This window comes from Andrena cerasifolii, chromosome 4, assembly GCF_050908995.1.
Source record: "Andrena cerasifolii isolate SP2316 chromosome 4, iyAndCera1_principal, whole genome shotgun sequence".
In the NCBI taxonomy this organism is placed as follows: domain Eukaryota; kingdom Metazoa; phylum Arthropoda; class Insecta; order Hymenoptera; family Andrenidae; genus Andrena; species Andrena cerasifolii.
Genome location: NC_135121.1, coordinates 16971408 through 16994620, shown reverse-complemented (window position 1 = coordinate 16994620; position 23213 = coordinate 16971408). Strand labels below are relative to the sequence as shown.

Below are 23213 nucleotides of genomic sequence, written 5' to 3'. Positions count from 1 at the left end.
GCCAAATGGTAGCTTATGATGAGACATCAATCCCGATAAATTTTCAAGTTGAGGTGACAATTTTTTGTGAGATATGAGAGGTGAAAGAAGTGAAAATTCATTAACAATAATTCAGCCCATACGCTTCGATGTATAGACTTTTATGTCATTCCGATAATTTAAACAATTACTTCCAGGGGCTTTGCTGACTGCTAATCAAGAATTTGAACTTAGATTTTCAAAATTCACGAAAAAAAAAATCAAATGGCCAATTCAACCTTGTGGACGATATATTAAAAACGCACCAACTACACAGCAGTCAGCAAAACTCCTGGAAATAATTATTTAAATTATCGGAATGACATAAAAGTTTATACATCGAAGCGTAAGGGTTGAATTATTGTTAATGAATTTTCACTTCTTTCACCTCTCATATCTCAGAAACTAATTGTCACCTCAACTTGAAAATTTTTCATGATTGATGTCTCATCATAAGCTATCATTTGGCACAAAATTCAGTTCCAAAATCGTGGGACCCAAAAAGGGGCAATTTCTTGGGTCACTCTTTCTAATCATTTTTCTATTCGACGTGAAAGCAAATGTGATTGTAAATTGATCTTGACCTTGTCTTCAACAAATTCGTGAGCGTGAGAAGGGAACAATAAAACAATTCCCGACAACGAGGCGGTAAATTGAAGGGAAAAAGAAGTTGCAAAGGGAGCAACAGCTTCGGTAAGAAACGCATGGTGTGAACAGAGTGTGTTTGCATATTGGCAATTTTTGTTTACGAGGCGGCCGCGGCATTGGGTTATCAGTCGATGGCATTAAAACGACGCCATTACACTTCGCTTCGACGTCACCTCAAGCTATTACTTATTAGGTGTGGTAAACTGGTGAACCACTTAATAATAATCGCCTGAATTATTTCAAAATTTTATTTCCATTCAGTCGGCGTTATCAGAGTAAAATGAACTTATCGCACGGATTTATTATACTTTTGAATTTCATTCGACACTATTAATAAATACTCTTCTGCGCTCGTGTTACTAAACGAATGCTCGATCGAAGGGGTTATTTTCTCTTCTCAGTTGTGCCGATGTTTTGGAAGAAACGAGCACATCTGCATTTCGTATTTGTGGCTGAAGATAAGGGACGGCGTGGAAAAAAAATTACATAATAACGGTTGCGTATATACACGTGCAGAGCCGCAAAGAGCGAAGACTTTCTCCGATCTCGGTGCACTCTGTTTACCTCCTCTATAATTCACGTTACGCTCCAACTGCATAATGATCTATCGCGCATGTGCCACGTAAGTCTGCGATTACACAGATTCCCTATTTATACCGTGGATGATCCTTTAAACGAGAGTTTACGTAGGTTTCGATATTACAATCTTATGTAACAATGCGACCGACGCATTTTATAACAATACCGGCGGGCAGGAGTTGTTGTTGAGTAACAATAGCTCGTTAACAAATGTTTGAGACCTGGAGATGTTATGCCGAAGCAATTCGGTTAATTATTACTATGTGCATTCTATGTGAAAACAGTGAAAAACATTTTCGACATTAGTATAATTGTCTGACGATTAATATATCATATTCGAGTTTAAATTAAGACAAAATTGAAGAAATTGGTATTTGATATGAAATGGGATAAAACTTTGTATATCAATGCCTACCTAAGTATTAATTTACCAATATCTCTGTCCATCCTTCCTCGTTGATTAGCATAATTAAAGATTTACAGTGGAAAGGAGAGGTTCTCGAAATTCTGCACGTTGGATGTGCATTTGTCAGCTGGAGCCGCGTATGGTGCAGAAATACGTTTCTTATCGTTATAGAATTATTGGCAAACGTATCTCGATGACGTCGTTTAGAACACATCAGACGCGAAGGCCTATGTCTGCATTTAACACGTTTTGTACGCAGAAGCCGAGCGATAACGAAAATTGACGTGCTCAATGACCGATACAGACTTTGTTTCCCGCTTTCGCTTCGTGGCTACTGTTTTCGTTCCTCTGATAAGCGTCCAATTTTTCCCGGCCAATTCCAACCACCTTTCGAGCAATCGAAAGGAATTTTGTTTTTCAATTACTTGTTAAGGGTGTGATGAAAAAGGCGATTAATATAATACTTCCTTTCCTATCATACCAGTCATATTTGGCGAAACTTAAAAAAAGGGGATACTTACTTTTGAATTAAAAAATAAATTAAATACATGTCTTCGGTTTTCGTGAAAATCGATTCTCTATAAGTTCCGCGGGGAAAGGAGTTGGGATGAGATATTTGAAAAATGAATCCTAATTACTTCAAATTTATTTTATATCACTTGGGGATCTATGAACCGTTAGGGCCCTTTCACACTTCTATCTCAGACACGTCCACGTTACTTTCCGAATTAAGTACCCTGTATGTATAAAGATACGCTTAAATAAAAACAGAGACAAAATTAAATAAAGAAGTATAATTTGTGCGGATTTATTTGGCTCAATGTAATGAAATGTTTCAGTCCTTACATTTGGAACCTATTCACGAATGCTCATTATTGATCTCTAATACTGAACAATGTTACTTCCTGATTTGTTTCGCAATGGATTCAATTAAAAATCGTCCATCGTTTTTTGTAGTCAAATAATATTCATAGGAGTCTGCGCATGTGTCGCGAGACGAACTTAAAAGTGCACTTTAGACAATAAAATTAGATTAATTGTATATTCTGTTTGTGTTTTTGCCACTAGCAGTTCACGGATCGCTAATTAAACTCTCCATCTCGTTAAATTAAGCAGGATACAGTAAGCTAATTGATCGAGACGTTTCCGCATTGCCATTTTTGCGCACGGTCGTTGCAAAAGTAAAGGATTGCTCGAAAATGTTAGGTAACGCAAATACCGAACTGTCGACTTTGCAAAAACTCGGGGCAGTTTAGATGTGTGCACTAAAACTGTCCTAAAAATAAAAACGTAGCAGAAGGCTTCCTTGAAATTAGCCAGGTACCCCGTTATTACTTTTTCGCTGGCGTCGGTCAATTAGCAGGCAATAATTCGAGCCGTAATGGCAGTACATCAACTCGTTATCAGCGATATCCCTTGGTATCGGTGGATCAATAGTAGATTGCCTCACAAATGAAACTGGACAGATACTCGAAACCACGTGGAAGATAATGAAAGAGAGAAGGAGAGAGGAAGCAGCCGTGTACCCGGAAGAAGAGAGAATTGACTCTTCCCTCTACGATAAATCTTAAATCCTCCTCAAGGATCTTCCGCCTTCCACCACTTCAGCGGGAATGAAAGCGTACTTGACTCGTTAACTTTTATGCATCCGATCCTTCTTTTCCATTTCCTTTTAATCGAAGAAACTGTAATTTTCATTTTTCACATAGATCGCATTAATAATTTAATTACTGTCGAATACGTGCAACGCGAAGAAACGGGCATTGTAAATAGAAGTAGAATAAAGGGGAATTAGTATTTTAATATAAATTGTTACAATGAAAATGAAAAAAAAAACTGTTAATGTGAGATTTCATTTTCTTCTCTTTTTATCGGTAAAATGCAATTTTCATTTCTTAGATCGGTTAAATTAATGTTGAATTTAATTAGTATCGAATACATGGGGTGTGATGGGAAGGGTATTGAAAAACAGAAGTAAAATAAAGGGAATTAGTATTTTAATATAAATTATTTGTTATAATGGAAATGCATTAAAATATATGCTAGGTCTTCGTGTGGTCGACGAAGAAGATTCCCAGTATGGGATTGTTTGACTTCCATTTAGCATTATGAAACTTACTAGAACTTTGTGTCTACGCAAGCGACGCAATGCATAAACATGTTTATTTGTTCAATTGTTTCACAGTTGGAAATTCTTTTATCTTCATGGTGTTTGCACGTATTTTAACACTTTTATTATAGACGTTTCTGTCAGGCTGAGCAAAAGTGGCCCCTTTATTTTTCAAAATATTAAGTCAATGTATATTGTGTTTGTTACGCAATGTTTTATTACCTGATTTATATATTTTGTAATTTACACCGATGAATATTTAATAAAACACTGTATATGTACATTATAGTCGCGAGACAAGTACACGTGTACTTTTTTTTTTAAATATTGTTCCAGTTTTACTTATCGATTCAAAATTCTCAATTGCAGTTAATAAACGAAAATCGATTTTATATTTCAATCGTTTATACAGCTTTTATACGTGCTCTGCAATGTTCGTTTCATTATTCGACGTACAATGTATTCGCGAAACATTAATTCAATTTTCTGCATAAACTTTCAACAATAATTGGACATCACTCCAAGAATTCACATTTTCAATCGTCTGTTAGCTTTTTAATATTATAAGCCAACTTACACAGAATGTATGTCACAACGATACTTTTTCTCTAGATTAGATAGAAAATAAAATTTTCAAGCAAAAGATAACAATTCGTAGAACACAGTATTAAGATATATTATTTCTTCGAGGAATAATGCTTAATGCCAAAAGTTCTTCAGAAAGCTGAACAAAATAATATAAACTAATAATAACATAATAATAGTATATTTCTGATTAAGCTATATTTTTTATCAGATACACAAATGTTCCTTCTCCATCGAAATTCCAAAAACTCATTACGATCACTCGCAACTGTAAATATAGATACAAATTCTTAAAATATAAATAATCTTACAATTAGTTCCCGCGACACCTGAGACACTACACACTTGAAAACTTAAATCCAAGTTCAGTTTCACGTGCAGATTCGAAGTTTTACGTATCTGTTACAAATAGGGTAAAGGACCCAATTACTGACACCTAAACAATTACTGTCACCTTCAGCTATTTTACATAAAATAACGAATAAATAAACTATAGTATATAATTTATAGTATAGATTATAGGTTGAATTACATAATTTTTTTGTGCATGATTTTACAACGTTTATTTATTCGTTATTTTAAGTAAAATAGCTTAAGGTGACAGTAATTGGTTAGTTGTCAGTAAATGGGTTCTTTACCCTACAATTCTGCATTGTAAATTATAAGTACAGATATCGCACAGATATTATAATATTATTTATATACTAATAATAAATCTTTCCATCGAATAAAGACACCTACTGCTTCCGTCCAACGTTACTCAGGGCAAACGATCGCGCACATCAAAATCATAAAAAATTCCCGAAATCAGCGATTCTCGACCTCATTCTGCGATCTTTAAACGTTTGTAGCTCGCAGCAACGTTAACCGATTTTGATGAAATTTTAGGCACGTATACAACTTACTGCAATCTACAAACGGGTTTTTTGAATTTTCATTACAAGCTCGCAAAAAAATTTAAAAAATCGACCTTTACTATTCTTTTCGCTATTCCAACCAAATATATTTTTTTTTTTTCAAAACGACGAAACGCGTCAGTTAGCAAACTAATCCTTCTAGCTTCTCAAAAAAATTCAAGTCGTTTGAACCAATTCTAAAAAAGTTATGCGATTTTAAAAAGTGTCGGAATATTAATGCGAGTCACTGTACTTGGGCGAAAAATATGCCGGGTGAAATGCCGAGATGCACTTGCCGCGAAATGAATCGTGCAGATCGCGTGGGATAGGTAATGCCGACCAAATCGCAGCTTTGTCGAGTGAGCTCTTGTTAGTTGCGTAAGCGCTCTATGAATAAGGTATAACGAACCTCTCACATTAAGGAAAACGAAGATCGGGCAAAACACTCGTTTCTTGTCTGTTTATGTTTAGATTTACATTTACGGTTTCCTGTCTCTCGTTTCAATTTATGCGTCCGTATCCGTTTCTCTTTACCTTCTGTACAAGTAATGTTGTTCCCCAACCGCGCGCCTTTTTTTCCTAATTTTTTTCATTCGTATGCATTGCCGTTATTAAATACTCGTATCGACCTATTGGAATAGCAATCACACACGAGACCAGGGAAAATAAAGACAGTAATAAGAGTGTTCAACTTTTAAATTAATCGAAATTGGTAAAGGACATTTATTACCATTTCAAATAATTCTTACAAGGGAATATCTCGAATGCGGATTTAAAAAATTTTAATTTTTTATTTATGATTTAAAAAATTTAAATTTTAAAAAATTCTGAAACTTTGTGAATATTTAGGGAATTTCCTCCTGATTACAAAGCAATTTTTGTTTGCTGCCCAAATTTACTTTAAAGGGGTGTAATTATTAACCCCTGAAAATCCGGTTATTTTCCGAATTTGTGCTATAACTCGCGAACTGTGAAATAATTTTTTGACTAAAGGATAGATCTAATTAAAAGAAGTAACTTTTGTCTTGAAACTTTTTTTCTATCTCTTACAGTTCGGGAGTTATAACGCAAAATCGGAAAATAGCCGAATTTTCAAGGGTTAATTTCACCCCCTCCTACCGAATTTAGGCAGCAAACAAAAATTGCCTTATAATCAGCAGGAAATCCCCTACATTTCTGAATTTTCGGGTTCGGAAATCTTCCCTTGTTCGATGAATTAAAAATGAATGCTATCCTTGCTCGAAATTTAATTCTATCAGATTGTAATATCTGTGAATAAACCTTTCTAACCCGGAGTTACATTATTTATACTTAGATTACCATTGAAGTAAACCCACCAATATCAATTAAAACGCAACAAGTTTGTATCGTACAAATTGAAATGTACAACAGCGCGAAATTGATAAAAGACATAAATTTCTATTTTCATGTTTGTTTTTTTTCTTCGTCTAATTTTCTCGTTTTCTAAATTCCCTAAGTTTCTAATTTCCCCCCCCCGGCGAGTGCAAATCGGTTTGAATTTGATCAGCTGGCCTGCAACAGTGTGCAGCTATCGCAGAATTAATTTGTTTGAAGTCACGGCGTTTGCGATCGACGTAAACACGGTGGAAGGGATTCTAAACGTAGATAATAATTGCTGGAAGGCCCGAGAGGCAGTTTTTGCTGGAAGGAGGATCATTCGTGCGGTTTCTTGCGTTGAGTACGACTTCCGGCACGACTTCCTCCTTTCGTTGACTCGTCGCGACCTCCAAGCCGGAAATGTCCGTTCTGGATGATCGATCGATCGCATTTCGTCCACTGGATTTCGTTCCACTTTTCTTTCGACGACTCCAGCCGCCTGTGTCCTCGATCGGAACACCGAAATATTATCCACCCCCCACAGAATCACAGCGTGCCTTTCTTCCGGCTTCTTTCCATTTTTCTTTTTAACAGTATCCGCGGAAATGTTCGAATATTTTAAACGCGACGCACACGTTCGATTGGAACAATGTCCGTGGAAATTAAATCCGCGGAATATTCCTTGATATTAATTTCTAATTTCCCGGACAAAGAGATTTTGGAGTAGAATTTTCTTTCGGGATAAACGAAGCATTGCGAAATGATTTTTTTTAGAAAAATTTCTTGCTCTTGCACTCTGCGGATTTCTTAATTTCCCAGAGTAAGAGGAAAATATAATTTCGCTTATTAATATTCGAATACTTTTGCGTTGTGAATTATCTGTTTCGCGATATTAACGGATTAATGAGATTAACTCTGTTGTGTTATACGAAGGTTATTCTAGTTCATAAATGTGCACGCAACTTTCTCTTTATTGCAGCAGTTCATTTCAAAACAGGTTTCAAACAAAACTGTGCATACGTTCTGCATTATAAAAATTAATATTCTTCGCGTTTCTTGTGAAGTATAAACTACTAGGAACTACTGTGCTTAGCGAGTGTTGCCTTTCTGTTTAAGCACGTTTTTTCTTCTTCTTTATACAGGGTGTTTGTAAGAATATGGGACATTTTATTCAGGATCGGTTCTACTCACCAAAATGAGAAAAAAAAAAGTTGCTATGTGCATATGTTCGATAATGTTTATTATTAGTTTTGCAGTTATAAGCGTTTTTATATTCCATAAAACACGGCCCCGGATTGCCTATTAAAGTGGCATTTAACGAAGCCCAGCTGTGTTTCCGCGGATCGATATATTATCAGTTCGCTTTTGTTTTTTTTAAGGGCGAGAAGGAAAGGGTGCAAATGAAAATGCAGTAATTAGGCCAGCTGACGAACGCGCCTGTCAGTCGGCTGCCCTTTAACGTGCAGCCTCGGCTGGTGTTTTACTAAATATAAAAATGCTTACAACTGCAAGACTAACGAGGGAACATCCCGAACCCGGAAATTCAAAAAATTCTGAAACTTTGTGAATATTTAGGGAATTTTTCTTCTGATTACAACGGAATTTTTGTTTGCTGCCCAAATTCACTCTAAGGGGATGTAATTCACCCCTGAAAATCCAACCCTCGTGAACTGTAAAATAATTTTTTTTTATCAAATGATAGATCTAATCAAAAGAAGTAACTTTTGTCTTGAAACTTTTTTCTATCTCTTACATTTCGCGAGTTACAACACAAAGTCGGAAAATAGCCGAATTTTCGGGGGTTAATTTCACCCCCTTCGAGTGAATTTGGGCAGCAAACAAAAATTGCGTTGTAATCAGGAGGAAATCCCCTACATGTTCACAAGGTTTCAGAATTTTTTGAATTTTCGGCTTCGGGATCTTCCCTTGAACACAGCGTGTAGCTACTTTTTTTTAGAATTTTGGTAAGTAGAACCATAGTCCCCGAAAAAGTGTCGCACATTTTTATAAACAGCCTGTATATAATAGTTCTATCATTTTATATTGTTTCTTATGAAATTTTGTATAGCCCTATTAACATAGAATATCAATAAAAATAATAATTGCATATTTCTTACATTCCTTGCGACCCTGCCTCAAATTTCTTGTTAACTTATTCCCATGCTTGAAACATTTGTAATTCAACCTATGAACATTCATCTCCCTATCAATACATTCGTCCCTTCACCAAGGAAAAATTCAATACTACTTTCGCGATTCTCAATTAGATTACGCATAAAAGAACACCAAAAATCGACGATTAAAAAATGTACAATTATTTCTATCCTTGAATTTGCCATTCTCTCATTCACGCAACAAAAATAACCCGCGTTTCTTCTCTCATTATTCGCACCTAGAATTACGCGTTAAGAATGCAAAATGAGCATTACGGTCGAAATGAAATTGATTGGGTTCGTAAAATGGCAAAGTGGTCATCATCGTTATCTGCTGTGCTTCGCGCTGTACTATGAGCACTGAATATTAATGACAATGACTGTGTGAACTTACAGTTCTTCTCGCGCAACGTGGCCTTGCAAGGAAAAACCTATGATCGTTTTAAATGGAAGGAATATTGCAAAGGTTGCGCGTAATTGACAGCTTGGTAAGAGTAATTTTACGCGACATTTGAAGCTAAAAATCGGCTCGAAGAGAGGGACAGAATCAAGTTCTTCTCGGGTATCAGTGCCTCTGCCCCTCTCAGTCCGACGCGTCTCTCCCGTCATTAGTCCGTCTCTGTTTCTCTGTTACACCGTGGCTACACGTGGTACGCTTCCCCAACGAGGATTTCCTGGTGCCGAGACAACGGAACATCGACCTTCGCATGCCAACATCTCTACCTTTTTCCTCCTCTCCGAGCTGCCTTTTTCCTCCGTCTCACACTCCCGTTCGCGATAGCACACTTTGATTATCCACGTTAATCGAAAGGCAGGCGTGTCAACATAATTAGCAATTCATCGAGCCGTCGAAGCTCTCGCGGCTGAAACATTCATCTCCTCGCGGAGTAGCGTACAGCCCCAGCCTCGGTAATCCGATGTGTCTGGCACCCGAACTGGATCGAACCATCAGGAACTCGGATTAAACCAACTACCCACGGATTTGCATACCCACACACGCAGGAAAATTCTGCAACCTCGAGAAACCAAAATACGTGAATAACTCGAGGAATGATACATCCCCTTGGTAAAGACAAGGTTAATTTAAAAAAAAAAATGTGGAAAAAGATGTGGAAGGATATGAGCCACAAAAGTATCTCGCGTGAACAGGACCTAATGCAGTGATTCCCAACTTGGGGGTGCCGAAGTGTTCCCCGGGGGTAGCCGCGGTTATTTTTAGTTGACGATTCTTAGCGCTTATTTATTTTAATATGGTTACTTTAAATACATTGCCATGTTCTATTAATGATGTAACACTGAGTTTTCATTGATGAAAAAAAAGAAAAAATCGCACTAAATAAGACAATTGGATGTATTAAATAATATTAAGTTAGAATTACATTCCGAAATACTTATTTTTAATGCTTTCTTTACCTTCCCTTATATAGGGGGAGGGGGTTCGCAGGTAATTGGAATATTATAAAAGGGGGTCGCGACTCAATAAAGGGGAGAACTTGCCCTAATGCTAACTTCCTTGGGAAACGATCACGAATTAAATGGACATCTGTTTAAGCAGAACTCGGTGCATTGGGACGCCACTGTAATTACCGCGACTCACTAATGACTTCGTGGATATTAAAAATTGAACGCTACTCACGCGCAGATATGCAAGTGCGTTTTGAATGTTTTCAGAGAATTTTTTTGTTGAGAGTTTTCAGTCAGATGACGGAGGAGACTTTCTGCGATCGGAGCAGGGGTTATTCGAAAAATGGACAATTGTCTGTTTCAAAGATTACTTTCCCGCGGCGGCAGGGAGAGAGGAAAGAACGGAAAGAGTCTGGAGGTCGATGGAAATAAGTTATGCAAATCCGCGTTTCCTGCTGGCTTTCATTCTTTCATACCTCCACGGTCTATGCTAATAATCTTTCCTCTTTCCTGAGCCGGCATGCCGCGTCGCGGCGCGCCTATTCGATTACGTACTGTTTTCAAACGTGTTCCGCGACCTTTCTTCTTCATCTTTCGTCAAACTTAAATGTTAAACATCTGCGGCGCCGTTATTTTTGGAATCTTGAAGAGAAGGACGCGGGACACTCCGGGAAGAAGAGTTTCTTCTAATGGTAAAATCTACAAGGCGATTGACATCGTTGCTTCGCAATAGTACGAATGTGTGAAAGCATTCACGAATAAATTGAATCATTACATACTGTTTGTATAAACTCGTAAAATTCCTTAAGCAACATATAGATCAGCACCTAAATATCTAAAAATTAAATCTCTATCTATTCGATACAAAATTTAAAAAAAAACGTTTCTACAATTTCGACTGATTTCTGCACGACAGTTTATTTATTTATTCTGCGTTCCTAAAGAAACTCAAAATCAATTTCCTCGAAATTAACAAGAATAAAAAAGATTTATTCTACATTTTACCCTTTAAAACGCAAAACTTTTTTAGAATTGGCCCAAACGACTTAAGTTTTTTTTTTTAGAAGCTAGAAAGATTAGTTTCCTAAGTGAGTCGTTTTGAAAAAAATGCACTCGGTCGGAATAGCGAAAAAAATAGTAAAGGTCGTTTTTCACCTTTTTCTGAGCCTCTGATGAAAATTCAAAAATCTCGTTGGTAGATTTAAGTAAGTTGTATACATGCTGAAAATCTCACCAAAATCGGAGAACGTTGCTCTGAGTTACAAAGGCTTGAAGATCGCAGAATAAGGTAGAAAATCGCGAAATTCCCCAAATCAGTGATTTTCCTTATAGCTTCTCAAAAAAAGAACTCGAGTTGTTTGGACCAATTCTAAAAAAATGTATGCTATTTTAAAGGGTGTAAACTTTCTTTCGTGCGCCACTGTACGTCTATACCATCCGAAGAGGTTAAACAATCATTTTCTCCATATCCATAATTAAGAATGAAGTTGTAAAGGCTGCAGTCCTTAATTTTGCGTTGTTCTAATTTCAGAGAGGAGGGGATAGAAAGTGAGACGTGTTATGAAATTGGTGCCAACGATTCAGCTGCCGCAATTGCCACCGGTTTCGGCCGGGGGTGGAATGACGGGGATGGACTCTCGGTTACCACCAGGCATATCTTTGCCCTTCAGCCCCACGGAGCTGCTCTGGCGATACGGTCCAGCCATGAACTTCCCACCCACCCACCCACCGCCCAGCCCCTTTCTCGACTTCAAGACTCATCTACCAGCGAGTCTCGGTAAGTTTCGTTCGATTTACATCCCCCTGCCCCCGTCCACGACTCCCTGAATTGCGTCGAAGGGAATAAAATCTTTTGTATCGCGTAAGGGATTTAGCGGGGTCATAAAAACTGTGGGATATTAAAAGATTAGTTCAGCAGCATGTTTCCCCTCTACATGCCATATTTTGTTTGTGCGTGACGAGCACAGAGAGCGCAGACCAACCAGCGTTCGTACGCTTGATAACTAAGGTACTTGGAGCAGGGGAAGGTGCGTAACAAGGGAAGATCCCCAAGCCGGGGATTAAAAAAATTATGAAACTTTGGGAATATGCAGAGGATATATAGGTATGTATTACGCAATTTTCTTTTGGTACCCAAATGCACTCTAAGGGGGTGAAATTTACTCCTGAAAATCCGGTTATTTTCCGATTTTGTGTTATAACTCGCGAACTGTAAGTTACCAAATGGTAGTCCTAATTAAAAGAAGTAACTTTGGTCTGAAAACTTTGTTTCTATCTCTTACAGTTCGCGAGTTATAACAGAAGATCTCGGGGGTCCATTTCACCCCCTTAGAGTGAATTTGGGCAGCAAAAGAAAATTCCATAATACATACCTATATGTCCCCTGCATATCCCCAAAGTTTTATAATTTTTTGAATCTCCGGCTTAGGGATCTTCCCTCGTAAGTTTTAAGTTGAAGCCCCGGGGCTTAATTTGGACATCTTCGCGCTATTAGATTGTCGAGTTACATCATGGTTCCCATCCGTCAGTTCCTTTTACCCGCGATAAGTGGTTGGGGAGTACGCCAGCATCCACTGTGATCGCAGGAAGTCGAAGTCGTCCTTGGCTCGCAATGGACGACGAGCACAATGATGTAGAAGCGAATCAGGATGTGCCGCGGCTGGTGGACCGTTTACCAGCCGCGGCACGTCGAGACCGCGCGGGGGATACGCGTTGCTCGTGCGGCCCCGAGCGTTGGGCGCGAGTCGGGGAAACAGGAGATGTGAGAAATAATGGCAAACATGTGTTCCACAGCGTCCGACCCACGGTTGTGGTCCCGCGAGGATGTGGCCACGTTCCTTCGATGGGCCGAGCGGGAATTCGACCTGCCCCAATTCGACATGGACATGTTCCAGATGAACGGAAAGGCCCTTTGCCTGTTGACAAAGGCCGACCTGGGGGAGAGGTGCCCGGGCGCGGGCGATGTGTTGCACAATGTGCTCTCGATGCTAGCCAGGGACTTTAACCAGCTGCAGAGGTGCCTCCCCAGTAGCCCAGTGACCCCTACCAGGCCATCCGCGTACCCCCTCAGCCCTCATTCCCATCCGCCGACCCCTACCTGGACGGAGAACCCGTACGCCGCGAACTTGGCCTCGCTGATGTCCGCGAATTCGGTGACGCTGTCCCCGGCGCCGTCGGTGGACAGCCAGGCAGGCTCACCCGGCCACACGGAGGGGACGCAGAGTCAGGTTTACAAGAGCGACTCGGACGAGGACAACCAGCAAGCGGCCACTGGGAGTCCGCCAGCCACGCCGACCGCCCTTGCCGCGCAGAGGCTAAGCGAGGTGTGCGTCAAGGACCAACCGAGTCCTACGCTCACGCAGCCCATGATGCCTCTGACGCCCGGTGCTTTCAGGTCCAACCCCGCCAACGTTGCTAGGGAGTTCTTCCCCAGCGACTCGCCGGAGCCCAATACGAGTAAGTGTACATTCACATTCGTACAGTAGCTGGAGCATGGTCCCGAAGGGCTGTGCGCAAAGTAGGCTTATAAACGAGGGTGTGAATCATCGAGGTGAACACGAGGCAGAGGAATGTTAGCCATCTTTGTATGGTCAAGTGCTGCCATCTATGGTATGCCCGTGGTAAACTTCCAAACTGCACACTTGGATTTTAATCTAATTCTCTGTAAAAATACAGCCACGATCTTACGGAGAAGTATATCTAGGGCGATTAGCGCGTTGATAAATTGTTATAATCTTTGTTGCCAAGTGACCATCGACTTGGGATCGCAAAGGGTTGGGGGAGATTCCTTAGTGCCGGGCGCTTAAGGTTTTTGCTCAAGTAAGAAGAATGAATAATATTAAATCAATCTTCTTAGATATTCATACGCGACTGGAACATGTCGAAACCTATTTGTTGTTTTTTTATCACCTCTAATATTCGTATTAGTATTGCTATCTTATTGAGATACAATGAGAGTCGAGATTTTTCAAATGGAACACGCAATATTTCACTCTGGAATTCGGACTGGTATCGAACGTGGAAGTGTTTCTGTAATTATGATAATGATACGTTCCCGCGTGTCCCCAACTGTCGGTGGCTCCGATCTTTAACTACCGTGGCTGAATTTATTTTCATTTATTTAGTTTGACTTTGTTATTTATCCAGTTCGAATTAGAACTCTCAAGTTGTACAAATCGAGAATTTAGCTTTTTCTAGATTACACTATAAAGCAAGCTTGAAGCATTTTTGAAAAGTAGAAAGGTTCCCCGATCGCATAACGCGTTACACATGTAGGAACGCGGCTTCAGGTGATTCATCGGTGGACCTTCTTCGCGTTACAATACTCGCAACTGCAAGTGGTCCTGGCTTGAGAGCGAAAACATGTTTCCGCTTTCTATCTCTGGATCGCAACTATTAAGCGTGCTTTATCTTCATATCTTTCGATAAAATTATACAACTTATAGCGCTGCTAAATTCGGCTGATCGTGCCCTTTCTCTTTACGCTGAAATAAGGTACAGATACCGTTTGAAACAAAAACTTAAGTGGCCTCGCAAAAAACGCGATGCTATCCTGTTACGTGATCTGTGAATTAAACATTTGACTCCTCGAATTTCTACTGCATATGGAAAACAGCGGAAGTGTTTGCAATTACAGATTTATACAGACCTGCTGTATTTCTGCGATCAACTAGTTGCAACATTTTGTTTCACTAAATTCAATTTGCACGCGGTGTATTATTTCTCGTCAATCTATTATTTTATATGTTGCGGAAAATATTACTTTGCGTTTCGCGCGTGTACAATACCAAATTAATTCCTAATTAATTCTAGAAAATAACATGTCGTGTTAATTTGTTTAAGTCGACGACGAAATCTGTCTGTTTCGAAATTCTCATTTCTTCCTTCCTCGTTGCAGATGGTAGACTCCTGTGGGATTTCCTTCAACAACTTCTGAACGACCCTTCGCAACGGTACACCCACTACATCGCGTGGAAAAGCCGGGAAACAGGAGTGTTCAAAATCGTCGATCCTCCCGGATTGGCGAGGCTATGGGGCATCCAGAAGAATCACCTTTCCATGAATTACGACAAAATGAGCAGAGCTCTTCGGTACTACTACCGCGTCAACATCCTACGGAAGGTCCAAGGGGAACGGCATTGTTACCAGTAAGATGAAAATTATTTTCTTCCTCCTTCTGGTCCGAAGAAATCAGAACGTCGAATCCGTGATTTCAAAGTCTCGATGTTGTAATCGAACCTTTAACTGCAACATATTCGAGGGTGTAGAAGGAACGTTGCCGGTGATTATGAAAGTGGTGTAAGTCATGTATTTTTTGTTCCGAGATATTTAGGCGAATTAGGGCGTATTAAAAAATATTTCTACATTATCGAACAACATGTTTCTTCTAATGTGAAACTTATCTGTCGTTGTACAATTTTATGAGCAACTGGGTTTTTTCAACCTTTGAATGCCTCCAAAATTCCAAATGCGCTCAAACGTAGCTTTTCGATCTTCGTAACTTAATAAATTCAAATATTTTTCGAACAAAGGAATTTTTATCGTCAAATACTTTGCCAGTAACAGGCTCTACTATTTTTTGTAATATATTCTTTACCACTATTTCTCCTAATTTTTCTCAGATTTTCAGCATAATTAAGTATATATCGCGTTTCCTTTCTTACTTTCTTTTCTTGTTCCACATCTAAGGTTCATACATAATAAACAAATATTTCATTATTTCCTAACTCACTAATTACTTACTATCACGCATTGCTTTCTTGGTGGCTACTTTGCAACAATTCTTTCATAACATTGAAATATAAATCAATGTAACATAAAATAAAAAAAATCTCAATTTTTTTTTGTCTTACACAACTTTCATAATCACCGGCACATATGTCTCTAGTCATCTCGATGGCGTTTGTGGAAACTGGTTTAATATAAGACACCATGTGTACTATGATTATGTGCATATAATTTATGGGAGTGATTAAAAACAAGTTCATTTTATTTTGTCCGTTAATTGTACTTTGAGGTGCACAATCAGAAGCGCATAATAAAAACACATAGCTCCAGTTTAAAAAAAATGGAGATGATATTAAGATTTCTGAGAGTAACAGTGTAAAAGAAAATCAAGTTTTACGTGGTACTTTCCCCCTTAAAAATGACACGATTTTCATGATTGTGTGTCTTTAATCGTTTGAGGAACAATTGCGCGCATACATTAACGTCGAGCTTACTATACATAACGCAATGCGAATTTCTTGGCAGTTAAAGGTACACATAGACTTATATAATTAAAAGTTTCATGAAAGCAAACACAGACCAGCCAACAGCTTCATTAAACCTTTGCACTCCAGATTGCGCTATGCCGAGTTTATCTCGACGCCTAGAGCTTTAAGGATTAACATTTTAGTTTGATAGTCCTTTTGAACCCTTCTTCGGATTATGCTTTAACGTATGTTGACATAATATTTATTTGACAATCTATGTAATCCTCTATTACCTCATCAAGTTCCTAATACTGCAACGCAAAATTAATTCGCATTTACCAATTCGGTAAGATGCAACATTAAACGAAATAATAATGCCGTTTGATTTTTGGGGCCCCTGCGGCTGCATGATATGCAGCCCCTCGCGGAACCTTCCTCCCGGAAGTGGCTTTTCTAATGAATTCTGCTTATCTTATGGAGTTTCTAACTAGAACGAGCAGTTACGAAACAGAAAGAAGGCAGCCGATTATCAGAAGGATCATTCGCAGATTTACAAAGCAACTGACAACAGTTTCCTTCGTTTCCAAAAAAGCAAAATCGGGAATTTTTTTATAATACCTAATTGTCATTCGTGTTCAACGAAAAGACGAATTTTTCAAACCTGCGAAAGGTGCAATAAAAATATATGTAAAGAGCATTCGAAAGTAGCAGGTGTCTATCGCCTGCTTCCAGTAAAGTTAATCCTTCAACATTATTTCACATCAGCCATGAATCTCGTAGCTCTCCCTTCAAATTCGCCTTTCAATACTTTCAAATATTCGTCTATATTTATTTAAAAAAAAAAAAAATACAAAAAACATCATAGTAAAATAAAAAGTCATTTCACTTAGAATCACCTTTCTTTTTATACATATTTTTCTAACACAGATGGTTCCAAAACCATCTATGGAATTAATGTTGCAAAATCCGAAGGAGGGTTAATGGAGTTAATCCAGCAACTTGCAAATCGCCCATTCCCTTTACACGCCAAATCTGTTTATCGCGCACTGATTTCTATTACCATATTAAATTCCCCCAAATTAATACCCCATTCGAATCTTGTTCATCTAATTTAACAAAAGCTATCCACAACCCCACGACAATAAGAACTCGGTTTAAAGCGGGACGGTTTTTTTTCTGCCCAGGTTTCTTCGAAACCCAACAGAGCTGAAGAACATAAAGAACATATCTCTGCTGCGTCAGCAAATGCGAATAAAGTCGGAGCCGGAAGAAGAAGGAGGAAGTGGCGTCGAGCCGGAAATCGATATGCCGACGGACCTCTCGATGTCCAGCATGAGTCAACCAGCCAGCGACCAGCAGCAACAGCAGCAGCAGCAACCTCTACCTCTTCACGACCCGCCCACCAAGTACAGGAGTCACGCGTACAATCTCATCAAAACCAACCAAGAGGCGGAGGAGAGGAAGTGACGCGAGACATAGTGCTGATTCGACCGCGCGTTCCCAACGCTGACTGCGTCGACGGGTTCTTTATCGCAGCGCGTCCTTGTCTATTGATTAGAGACGGACGCGGTCCCTAGAAACTACATTCGAGGAAACCTGCTTCCCGCGGGGAGAAACCCCGCGAACGGGGTCTCATCCAGCGTCGCCCTCCGTGGAGTCGCGTCTAGGGACATTTCTAGGGGAAAAACAGGAAATCGCCAGCGCTTCGACGCCCCGCCGCGCCGAGCGGCAAGGAGCGACACGCTCGCGGGGAGGATTGGTCCGGAGACTAGAAGCCGCTGAGCCATCGGTTGACCCCGAGGACGGAAGGACGAGAAAAGACTGATGACGAGTACATTCTGGAAGTTACGACGGATCGAGCTGTGCGATCAATGAGGAGGATGATTCGAAGCTAACGGGAGCGGGCCTGCGCTCGTCTTTACCGACGGCCAATCAACCCGCTTCCTGTCGAATAACCTCTTATTCGACGGTCGTCCGATCCATTTCGGCCGTGCGCGTCGATCCCGTTTCGACGTTTCGTCGCAAACATTCGAACGACGCCCGACTTTTTCTACCGACTCCGAATCGGCTCGAGGGGATCGAGCACAACGAGCGCGGGTTCGTCGATTACCGCGCGCGCGCGCGCGCGCTTCGAATCGTGAGAAGATGATTGGCCGCCCGGGGGACCCTCGTCGCGAGACGCCCGGGGGTGGGGGGAGGCCCAATCGTCGTGCTGCAATTCTGGAGGACGCTTCGGTGAAGCTGAACTTTCGCGGATATTCCGCCGTCTGTTTTCTTATCCTTTTTTTTTTTTCTCCTTTTTTTTTCTCTCCATTCTTTGTGTTTAAGGCACGTGCACGAGTGTGAAACGGTTTTTTCGCTTCTACAACGAACTACTTTTAAACAAAAAAAAAAGGGAAAGCTTCTTTAGAACGTTATCGACGAGCGTACAAAACGGTGACCGGGAAACGATCGAGGTATTTTATTCCAAAGTTGTTCTGTGATGTAAAGTTTAGCTCCAGGGTGGATTCGCCCGGGGGCAAGATATGCTTAGTTTATGACTAGAGATTGAATTTATCGAGTTTTTTTTTTTTTATTTGAAAGAGAAGAAGCTGTTATTAAAAAGTCTTTGCGTAAGTCCAAAACGAAATTAATGTAATATAAGCGAACGAATGGCAATTTTAGTTGGATCTTTTTTTTGGGGGGGGGGATCTTCCGTTGTACGAAAGATACGAGGTACATCCTGTAAATATTTGGATTCGATAAAGCTTTGAGTCAGAAGTTTCCCGTTGCACCGACTCAGTTGTGCCAATCTAATCGCCGGTAATTTACCTGTAAGTATGCGTTTAGTCCGAGTGTTTTGCAAAGGGGAAACAAAGTACGGAAGAAAAAATGTGTGACCTTCGTTTTGACACTGTCGAGACGAGCGTTAAGAATCGATCGTATCCCTAAATCGTAGGTACTTGTAAATAAGTTGACGAACTATAAAGAGAGCGGGGTATAGTGAACTCTATTAGACAAAAAAAAAACACGAAAGAGTTTTATGGAATTCGGGGCCAGAGTTATATATATATATATATATATAAAAATATATATGAATATAAATTTATGTATAAAATAAATCTCTATATATATATTATATATATATTTTACTATCAAAGAGAAATTTATATTCGAAATTTCTACGTTCGTTGTCGATGCGACTGTGGCTCACATTCCTCGCCAACGGACCCTAGGCTTTCAACAGGAAAAGAAGAACAAAAAAACAGAGAGAAACATAACTAGGGACCGAAGGCGCGTGTACGTTTAGAAACAGGTCTTAAGATCGTATTTTTGCATAAGGCTCGAAGAGACAGACATTATAGGGGAAGAAAGTACGAGGACGTTGGTACGAATGAGCGAGCTGCGCATGCGTGGGCGAGTGATAGAGAGAGGGGGGATAGGAACAAGTATAAAACTGTGAGAATGAAAGGTGTATTTAGAGAGAAAGAGATTTATAAATGGGAAAAAGTTGTATTTGGCTATTTGTATACTGTGATCTCCGTGAAGTTTTTATCGTAATAGAATGCAGACACATAGAATAAAAGAAACCTTCGTTTTTGTGTATATAATTTTCATGAGAGAACGGATTTATATTAATTATAAATATATTAAAGAGTACACACACGCAGATTGTGTTCTTAAAGGCAGCAACACAAATTCAGATCGTAACGAAGATTATTCTGCGTTGCCGTGTCGCGACTATTGATCTATAATACGATTTTAGGATACTTTGGAATTATTGATTAGTAAAACGACAGACTTGTGCATTGCTTTTCATATATTATGAATACTCGGTGCGAATTCACGTAGAGGTTCTACTCCCGACTGTAGAAAACTGCGAGGGGCGATAACTCGACGTCCGGATCTCAACTACGATTTTAATTTGTGTTGTCACATATCTTTAGAAATATACTGTATATGTGTGTATGCATCACACACGCGCGCGCGCGTATCGTAGAACTTCGGAGGGCATCGATTCTATCGTGAACCCTTTTATTTCCCAACACATACAAACTATCATCCTTTCGATTTACTCACAGAGTTTATACATATATCATTTATTTCTGAAAATCCTGTATAAAACGGAACCTGTACAATGTTAGGAAAATACGGATCGTTTATTGTGTAACTCATTGCGGATGGACGAGCAATGTGTAAATAGAGATTTATTTACTTATTAAGCTAATCTCGGGCGTCAATTTATTATACCCTTTCAAAAGTAGCAACGCACCACGGAAACAGGAACATTAAACTAATGAAGAGAAGCTGGAGATACTTAGTTCGTAAAATAGTAAAACGTGCAAGTTATCCTTAAATAAGCCAAGGAAATATTTAAAAATAAAAGCATATATTTTTGGTAATTGATTTTATTTACTTACTATTCTTAATAATATTTCAGTAGAAAAGAAACGAAGTAACAAAACTAGAGTAATCAAAAAAGCTTTCTTACATTTGGAAAAATATAACGTTATCCGCGATTATGGCTGTACTAGATTTTGTTTGACCTTCCTCGTCTTTAAATTCGCCGTAGCTCACCTTTCCAGTCACCAACACTCTCTGACCCTTCTTCAAATGGGTCACGACACTCTCGCGTAGGTTCGGTTTGAATATGCATATCCTATGCCACTCTGTTCGTTGAACGAAATCTCCTGCAATTTTTTCTGTCTACAAAATGTTGCACTAACTGTAAACTTCACAGAGCTAAAGCAAAGCGTACGATAGAATTTATGTTTGACAATTCAGTAAACGTTTAAAACTTCTCATAAGCAAAGTATAGTATCGCTTAGGAAACAAAACTTGATGAACTGAACAATATAGAAACAAAGACATTCTTCTAACTGTTATAATCATTAACCCTTTAGCACCCGGCATCTAGATTCCGTTGAAGGAAAAATACCCCGTTTTCTTTTTATCGTTAAAAATAGTCTGAATTTTTATATTTTTATATAAACTTTTTTTAAATTTTTTTTCGGAGACTAAAATGCATAAAGCAAATTAATACAGGGTTCAGGTACGGCCACCTTTCTTCAATGAATACTCTAAACATGTACTAATTTGGTGCAAACTGCGAAACAGTAAAAAAAGGGAATCATCATTATATAAAAGAAGAAGTCCTGATTGACTCTTCAGCGCCCAGCTCAAACTGTTTAACCTAGGAACGTGAAATTTTGAAGCTATGTTTTCATGGCGCAGGTATCCACTAAGGAAGGATCTTTCGAAATTCCGTCCCCAAGGGGGTGAAAAAGGGTAAAATGTATTTTCTCAGACTCCTTAAGGGGGGAACCTGATTTTAGACGTTGAAAAAATCTTTTTTTTTTCAGGATTGTGCCCTAATCAACCCCTAGGGGGGTGGTAAAAAGGGGTGAAATATGTTTTCATGGAATCCTTTATATCTCTTAGACCCAAAGCAAAGCGTGGGGGTATTTTCTTAGTGTATCATATATGATGGGCCAGGCACTAAAGGGTTAATATTTGCCATACTGCGAATTTTTTAATACTAGTACTTAAATAGGCAGATCTCCCGATTGCAAAATTAATCGATATAACTTACCATTCATATACTTGTAATTACTATGTGTGGCAAGGGAAAATACAACAACAGGATGTTCTTGGTTACCCCTTAGCTGCGGCTCATTTCCTGTTCTTCCCAATAAAGTAATCTGGTTCATAGCTACAAACAAACAACTTCCGTTAGTATTAGATTTTAACAGTCCTTTTCGTGAAATTATTCAAGCTTTTAGTATACAGCTTTACTTATAAATGCATAATATTTGTGTGTATATTACTGCATGCAGTTGTATATAAAATTCTTAGCGCAAGTAAAATAATTCCACGTAAGAACAAATGGATAATTCATTCAATTCTATTGGTCATTTTAATTAGCTTTGTTCTATCACCACAACGATGGATTATTTTTAAATAACTTGATTATGTATTGATAAATTTGCAGGAATGCCTGCGTTCTTATGAAAGTACATTTGTGCGACTGTTAAATTTGGGAAAAGTATTTAATTTAAATTGATTAAACGTATATGCCAATATTCAAGAGTTATTCTAAAGAATTAGTTGATAACAATAACCAGTAATGGCCCCGGAACCCTTGTACTTAATACTAAGATAGTGTTCCGTTTGAATAGTTAAAATTTTAAATATTAAATATTTTTAGAACAGTCTCTAAAGTGCATTGAAAATTTGAACAAATTTATCCTCTTGGCCAAATGGAATATATGCGTGTAACATGCAATTTCTATGTCACTGTATTTTCAAAAATTACTAAAATATGCTAATAATGAACAAATGATTTGCTTACTCTTTTCTAATTTTGCATCTGTAAGGGTAGTACACATTCGCATGTTACTAACTGGTGAAATGCTTTGTATAATTTTCGGTATAACCTGAAAAGGTACGACACGGTATTAAGCATGTGAATAATACGATTTAACAAACTTCACATGATACGATATTACTTTCTCAACACTTACTTGTCGAAACATTTTTGTTTAATCGGTAACAATTTAAATTGTTAATCTATAAAAATATTAGAGGAAGTATGCAACTAAATTTACACGTGCTACTGTTGCGCAGCCGCCTGGGGGAAACTTGTGCCTCGTGGGAATTTTCTGCGGGGTTCGATGAAGGGAAGCTTGGAATCGAGTGCACGTGAACTTGGGGGGAGAAAATTTGCTGCACGGCCGCCCGAAGTCACCCACCTCCGATATTCATTCACGTTCCTGGGAAACCGTGCCGAAACCCAGGAAGGAGGGGCTGCACTCGCGAGGACTTCCTGGTTCCGCGTTCACGAGCCGGCGAAACAACTCTCAGGATGGTTAGCTGCCCCTGATCTTCAGAAGAATCCCACCG

At 39.1% G+C, this 23213-nt stretch overlaps 2 protein-coding genes across 2 annotated transcripts in view; one reads left to right on the top strand and one right to left on the bottom strand.

The window, feature by feature from the left end:
• Positions 1-20538, top strand: part of Aop (ETS variant transcription factor anterior open) — a 35577-nt gene extending 15039 nt beyond the window's left edge. The window contains exons 2-5 of the mRNA XM_076811193.1: positions 11669-11914; positions 12931-13593; positions 15035-15284; positions 17516-20538. Of these exons, the coding sequence (XP_076667308.1) occupies positions 11698-11914; positions 12931-13593; positions 15035-15284; positions 17516-17798 (1413 nt within the window). The 5' untranslated portion in view covers positions 11669-11697 and the 3' untranslated portion in view covers positions 17799-20538. The remainder of the gene's footprint in view (positions 1-11668; positions 11915-12930; positions 13594-15034; positions 15285-17515) is intronic.
• On the bottom strand, positions 19014-22992 carry Mtssb (mitochondrial single stranded DNA-binding protein). The gene is made up of 4 exons (XM_076811209.1): positions 22835-22992; positions 22663-22747; positions 21904-22023; positions 19014-21001 (listed from the first exon to the last, which is right to left on the bottom strand). The coding sequence occupies exons 1-4, from the start codon at positions 22844-22846 to the stop codon at positions 20799-20801; spliced, it is 420 nt and encodes a 139-aa protein (XP_076667324.1). The 5' UTR covers positions 22847-22992; the 3' UTR covers positions 19014-20798.
• Positions 22993-23213: the final 221 nt, after the last annotated feature.

Coding starts and splice junctions, on each gene's coding strand:
- Mtssb (XM_076811209.1), bottom strand. Junction 22,024..22,662: donor AGATGCAAAATTAGAAAAGA/GTAAGCAAATCA, acceptor GTTTGTTTGTAG/CTATGAACCAGATTACTTTA. Junction 21,002..21,903: donor TAATTACAAGTATATGAATG/GTAAGTTATATC, acceptor AAAAAATTGCAG/GAGATTTCGTTCAACGAACA.